Source organism: Saccostrea cucullata, unplaced genomic scaffold (assembly GCF_032062105.1).
Source record: "Saccostrea cucullata isolate Sc308-1 unplaced genomic scaffold, CSIRO_AGI_Scuc_v1 ctg19024, whole genome shotgun sequence".
NCBI lineage: Eukaryota > Metazoa > Mollusca > Bivalvia > Ostreida > Ostreidae > Saccostrea > Saccostrea cuccullata.
This window is the reverse complement of record NW_026939876.1, coordinates 2,876-9,384: the sequence shown is the minus strand read 5'-3', so window position 1 is coordinate 9,384 and position 6,509 is coordinate 2,876. Positions and strand designations below refer to the sequence as shown.

The window sequence follows — 6,509 nt, the reverse complement described above, 5'->3', positions numbered from 1 at the left end:
AAACTTTGAAGATATTTAGGACACAATATGTAGATGTGCATGTTACCAGGAAATTCCGATTCCTTTATTTTTCTGGGAATTTCGGCACTTTTCAACTTAGATTTTTGGCCATACCTTGGATATAGAGATGAACATTTTGTCAGTGCAACTCCTCATAAACCGCTGCACAGAATTTCGTCAAACTTTGCAGATATTTAGGACACAATGTATAGATGTGCATATTACCAGGAAATTCTGAATCCTTTTTTTTCTGGGAATTTCCACACTTTTCAACTTAGATTTTTGGCCATACCTTGGATATAGCAATGAACAGTTTGTCAGTGCAACTCCTCATAAATCGCTTCACAGAATTTCGTCAAACTTTGAAGATATTTAGGACACAATGTATAGATGTGCATATTACCGGGAAATTCCGATTCCTTTATTTTTTCCGGGATTTTCAGCACTTTGACTTTTGGGGAAGCGTGGGGTATGTGAGCTTGCTCACTTTTTCTTTCATTGCTTCAGACGATGGATCTGACTACATCTTTAGATGAGTGACCAAATTGTCGTTTTCGTAGCAAGCTTATAATTACTCTAAAATAACTGCAAGTCCTGTGGTGACCAAACTTGTATTAAGATGATGCATCTAAAGATGCACACTTCACAAATTATTCACTTTGTGTGGGACTTTGCCTTAGTTCTTTATAATATTCGTGCAGGTGAGCCTCATAATCTTTCTTTAATTACTTATGTTAAAATGAATATTCAAAAATTTTTGTTGTTGATTTGTTGTTGATTTTTAGTATTTCTGGATAGAGATATATATATGATTTGTAGATTCTTGAAAAACTTCAAAAATCATATATTGTTTATATTTTATTTTCACTGAGTTTTCTCTTCACATTTATGTTACACTACACGACTTTTGATTGATACATTTATTAGTGTGGTATAATTAAATGGAGATTCATAAAAAGTTAGAGAGAAATGTAACACAAGTAGATAAATTCAGCTAGGAAATCAGATAATGAATACAAGAAATGTCAAATGTCATTTCATTTTTATTACAGAAAAAGGTGAATACTAGAAGATAGTTTCAGTTTATTATTTTCATAGCCATTTTGCTCTGATATTTAGGTTCAGGGCAGTGTTCGTAAGTTGGCCGACTCCATTCAGACGGTGAAGACTGTGCTGGGAATGAAGATACAGTCAGAGCAGAAACTGGTAGGTCCTTTATATCACATTATAAACATAATCAAACATACAGTCCACACAGGCATGGACTGTACCCTGATATATTGACAGTCATGTAACATGATATTTTACTTGGTTACATTGGAAAGATATAGATCTAAAGATGTGGTAATAATTATTAGCCAATGTTAGTATAACATTTTCATGAAGTTTATTTGCAGAAAATGAATCAAAAGTATTCATAAATTGTTAATCATGTAATGTTATTTGCATACTTTATTTAGAACAATGATCTGTTTAAGTGTTTAGATAAACCCCAGTATTTGTTGTGTGGTAAATGTTTTGTTTTCAAAGCATCTCAGATTATTGTTTTTTTCCCTGTTTCATTTCTTTTGTTATCTGATTTTTTTCTATTTGAAATTTTGTTTTAAAGGAAATATTGCCTACTTGATTCAAAATTGTTGTCTTTTTTTAGCACCAAATATATCAATGCACACAAAATAAATTTTTAAATGCAAGCCTACATATACATGTATATCAGAGCAAACTAAAACTTAAAAAAAATGTTATTCTGCTTTGAGTAGTTAGTGTTTTGCATTCAATTACTTTTGGCTATACCATGAAAAAAATAAAATGATTTTCACATCTTAAGTCATAAAAATAATGTTTTATCCCAGAAAATTCTTTACAAAGGAAAAGACTATAAAATCTTCACAAAAGGCAATGATGCATAAATTGCAAAATAAAGCACATTAGCTTAAAAACAGAACAAAAGTATTCAGACACTATTGTATTACCATGAACAGTAAAATCATTTTGGAACATATTAATGAAATCATGAGGCAAAATCAGTGATTATGCATGATTGATTATTTTGAGCACCTTTAGATAGATTCGATGTTGTCACAGCTTTTGTATGTTGTGCTTTACAGAGAGTATCAGGATTAGAGAACCTTCAGGTTCAGGTGAATCAACTCAAAGCAAATGTTGGCATGGGCAACATCTATACTGGCCAGCCTGATTATCGTCAAGAAAATGACCTTGACACTGGCCTAGGGTCATGGGATGACCCCACACCCCATACTAGCTCTAGTAAAAACCCTAGTTCTAGTGCAGACCAATACCCAACTACATCTAGGGATGATGGGAAAGACAACAACACACAAATGGGGACAATTCCAGAAGGTGGGGAAACAAGTAGAAAGACCCCAGTCTCTCCTAGCAAAGGGGGTAAGGCAAAAACTCCAGCCAATAGCCGAACAGTAACACCCTCTAAGAGTAGAAATGCCACCCCCACTCAATCACGCAATAACACACCAACACAACCTTCTAGAAATGTAACACCTAACACAAGCCGAAAAAAGAGTCCAGCTCCATCTACTGGTAAAGATGGCAGCAATACTAACCGGGATGGAAACCAAGCCAACAACCAAGAAGGAAACCAGCCAACACAAAATGGAGATCAGACAGCCAACAGTTTAGCAGATGTGTAGACTGTCGTAGTGGTATGTTACGGCTTGTAGTGTTGAGTCCTGCAGGAGGAGGCTAGGGGCTAACAACTCTCATGCATGTTCCCACTAATCCTATATGTTACCACTTGCCAATAACCAGTCCTATAATCCTATCCTGTAGTCTGTTGGTGCTGCGCATGCTAACTGCTTTTCCTAAAGAAAAAACATTTTTTTATTGCAAGGAATGATTTGATAAAGAGTTTTGCTAATCTAATGCATATTTTGGCTCTTACAAGTTAGCCATACTTTTCATTTGAATCCCTAAATAAAACTCTTTGAAAGGGTCATTCCTTGGAATATTGCTAGCCAACTTAATCATTCTTTTTCACTCTTCAGATTTTAACAAAACTGACCATGTTATCTAACATTTCTTTTTTTTCCCTAATTCTAAAGCATGTACTACAATGTATTTGGTGGTGTTTCTAATCAAATCTTGTCTTCACTTATTTCCTTGCATTTAGCGCCAGGAGGAAATTCAAAAATTACAAGATGAAATTGCAATTTTAAGAACTGCACTAGAACCTTTAGTGAAAAAACCACTTGGAAAAAATTTCGTAAAAGGTCGAGGAAATGCAGATGATGTTAATAAATGGAGTGTAGCAAATGCATACAGGTACGTGACCTGAAATTATTTTAAGAGTAAGATTTTAAAAGAACATTGTATTATCAAAATTTAATAAAAAAAACAAACAAACAAACAAATGAGAAAAATGATATAATTCCTTTGCCTTTTGAAAGCAAATTTAAGGTTTTTTTTTTGTTTGTTTTTCTTTTTTTTTAATAAAATAAAGCAAGGAGTAATACATTTTATTTTGATATATATCTAAAGCATTATTTTTGAAAAATATATAGTTGTATTCTTGATTGAATTTAGCAATGATTTTGCATAATTATAAGCAGCAAAAGGAGCAATACAAGACATTAATGACGAGGACCAGAGGTTATAGTTAAAAAAAAAAAACAAACTTTAAATTAATTAGATTCTTAGGTTATTTCAATTCTTTGTTAAATATCTGTCTTTTGTATTTCAAAAGTGGACTTTTTTGTCAGATGAACAGAAGTAAGGAGGGATTTTATGATGTTGCTAAGATATTTTATAGGAGGGTCAACCGTTTTTTATACACAATGCACTGAGCATTTTTTAAAATAAAATTATTTCTCTTCTTTCCCCACAGCGAAGGTATATAAAATTTTAACCGTTCACTAAATACTTGATGTTGTTTTACATTAAAATATTGTATTTTTACTTCAATATATTCATTCCCCATTTTTAAATATTGTTTCGATGTTAAATTGTTGTAAAATTACATAAATCGTTTTCCATTCTTTCAAGAACGTTTTGAAAAACTTGTGCATGCATGTCTGATTGTTTTCTATCAGCCACAACCGACCTTCTCTCATTTAACATCCCCCTTTAACCCATCACTTGATTGTTGTCACAGAATGTTCGTCAATTATCACCTCATAAAATTTCTAGGAATTTTTCTAAACGTAGCAAACTTAATGTTGCATGAATCCACTTTTGACCATTCACTGTAATTCTACTATCTTACTTCATTTTGATTATTTACTTTTTTGAAATTTAATTGAAACTTAGATGCTTGTTTTCAAATTATAAATGGAATAATTGTCATTTAAAACGATTATTTTTGCAAACTTTAATGTTTTAGTGAAAATGCATGAAACTTTACTCTTCCTTGTTTTTTTTTTTTTCTGATGTAATATATTATGAGATTCTGAAAATTTCAACTTTTAAAATCTTTGTTTCGTTTCAGTCTATATGATTTAGTTTGTTTGTAGTTGCTATTGTGCTTTTGACATTTTATGTTGTTTTCATGCAATGCTATACTCATTACATCTAATACAAGCAGATGTATGACTGTAGTATTGGTGTGTAGATATTTTCTGATTGTTGATATTTTACGTTTCAATATGTACAGCAAGACAAATGTTGTAGAATGCATATGTATCCAAGTTAAGTTTTCATTTCACTTGAATTATGATATTAAGCCATAAGCTTAATTTCTTCAAATTACTGTAAGTATCGAAAATTTAAAGATTTAAATAGAATTCATAATATCTTCTATAAGTTATATCTATCATGTTTTTTCTGTTATAATTTTTCACGTTGTCTCATCTATACATCTAAATGAACATCAGTCTAACCACATAACCATACAATCTGGTAGCAAATTTAAGGATGAAACTGGTTGTGGATAGGTTAATAATTATGTTCATTTCGATGAACGAGTGAGACACTTTCTTTCAAGGTGTGCATTCTTCTCTTGTTTTTGTTTGTAGATGGTCAAAGTGGAAATCCAGGTTAACATATATTCTTTGGAAAGTCCGACAGCAAAAGGCAAATTCAAATACACATGGACAGTCGTCATCTGGCGTGCATTCCTCCGATTCAGACCCATATAGAACTACTTGGTAGAAACATTGCCTCATTGGTAGAACCATTGCCTCATTTTCATATGGACATCGCAAAAGGGATAACTAATTACTCAAGACATTATTACTAGGAAACTTTTCAACATTACAGATTATTGGATATAGTTCATTCAATATGAGTCGTTTACAGTGCTGTAGTTTTACAGACTTAATGCACTAAAATACTTCTTTCATCTCATTACAAATGTATTATATCCCAATCCACAGTGCTTTTTGCAATTTCATTTTAAAACTAAATCCGTCATTGATTTGATGGAATGATCTAGATGCCTTAATGATCATATAGCACTATATCTAGACGACTGCTCATACGTAGGTTTTAAAATGTATACTTTCAAAAATCCCTGCAACGAATATTCTATCAATCTTCCATTTTGAGAAGAGAATAATTTATTATCCCAATATTACAGTTTTATTTCTGTATGAAACCCAACGTATAAAGTCTCTGTAAATCTTAAAAGCAAAATGGCAAAGCTGCATACTGTTACCGGGTAGAATTCATTGTATTAAACGGAAACATTTATTATTTGGCTCATACTAAGGAGTACAACCAATATAATAATTAACTTCCAAAATATAATTGCTTATATAATGAACAAATGGCATAAAACATATCCGTTAAAATTTAGTATTTCCCAATAAATTCTGTATCATTAAGATGGTTTTTTGTTAGCAGCTATGGCATGACAGATTGTATTTTTGTGGTATAGAGTACACACGTATAGCGCAAGTAGGGACTATTTTCTCTGTCACTGAAAATAAGTGTACAAATTACATGTACGACAGTAGGTGAACAGATAAAAAGAGCGTGTATTTTAGCTTCTCTGTGATATAATTTACATGAAATTGTTGAATTTTTAAACGTGTAAACTCAATAAAATATATTTATACTTAAAGTTTGAGTATTTTTGATCGAAAAGAATATAGTTATGAAAAAAAAGTATCTTTGATGGAACAGTGTGAAACCTGGTTATGTTCAGGTTATGTAGAAGGAGACCATTTTTCTACTTCAGACTCGTTTTTAGAGGTCTTTAGGTGAAGAAGTCCTTCAGGAGAGGCCTCTTCCGAAAACGTTTGGTATATCTTTGGGAAAATTTGATATTTTTTTTTTCTAAAGCAAAACGAACGTCCATGCAGTTGTGTTCATCTTGCTTTTGAAGAACTTTCATCAGATACGACATTTATTCCCTTATTGTCAGGGTTTAACATGTTAGCGAAACTGTGACCTTCTATAGAACCCACATCTGATACATATAGTTCGAATCAGTGATGGTTACTCATTAGTTGTATACATTTAAAATTGTTGTTTTGCTTGAAATCTGTTCATGGAGCTTATTGTTTTTTTAAACAATGTTTGGTCTGTTTAAA

At 31.8% G+C, this 6,509-nt stretch overlaps 1 protein-coding gene across 3 annotated transcripts; it reads left to right on the top strand.

Annotated features, from left to right (window-relative positions):
• The first annotated feature begins 1,032 nt into the window (after positions 1-1,032).
• On the top strand, positions 1,033-6,037 carry LOC134254151 (proteoglycan 4-like). 3 transcript variants are annotated; one of them, XR_009989265.1, is made up of 3 exons: positions 1,033-1,206; positions 3,149-3,300; positions 3,588-3,627. XR_009989265.1 is itself a non-coding variant. In XM_062736694.1 (3 exons), exons 1-2 carry the CDS (start codon positions 1,180-1,182, stop codon positions 2,667-2,669), a joined length of 588 nt encoding a protein of 195 aa, XP_062592678.1. In that variant the 5' UTR covers positions 1,036-1,179; the 3' UTR covers positions 2,670-2,681; positions 4,989-6,037. The 3 variants fall into 3 exon arrangements, 1 of the variants encoding a protein (XP_062592678.1); XM_062736694.1 differs by lacking the exons at positions 3,149-3,300; positions 3,588-3,627 and adding exons at positions 2,109-2,681; positions 4,989-6,037 and having other exon boundaries at positions 1,036-1,206; XR_009989264.1 differs by lacking the exons at positions 1,033-1,206; positions 3,588-3,627 and adding an exon at positions 4,989-6,037 and having other exon boundaries at positions 2,688-3,300.
• Positions 6,038-6,509: the final 472 nt, after the last annotated feature.

What these genes read in the sequence shown, in the direction of transcription:
- LOC134254151 (XM_062736694.1), top strand. Translation starts at nt 1,180, where the DNA reads ATGAAGATACAGTCAGAGCAGAAACTG. An exon ending in TACAGTCAGAGCAGAAACTG is followed by an intron (nt 1,207 to 2,108) that starts GTAGGTCCTTTA and finishes TGTGCTTTACAG; the next exon opens with AGAGTATCAGGATTAGAGAA.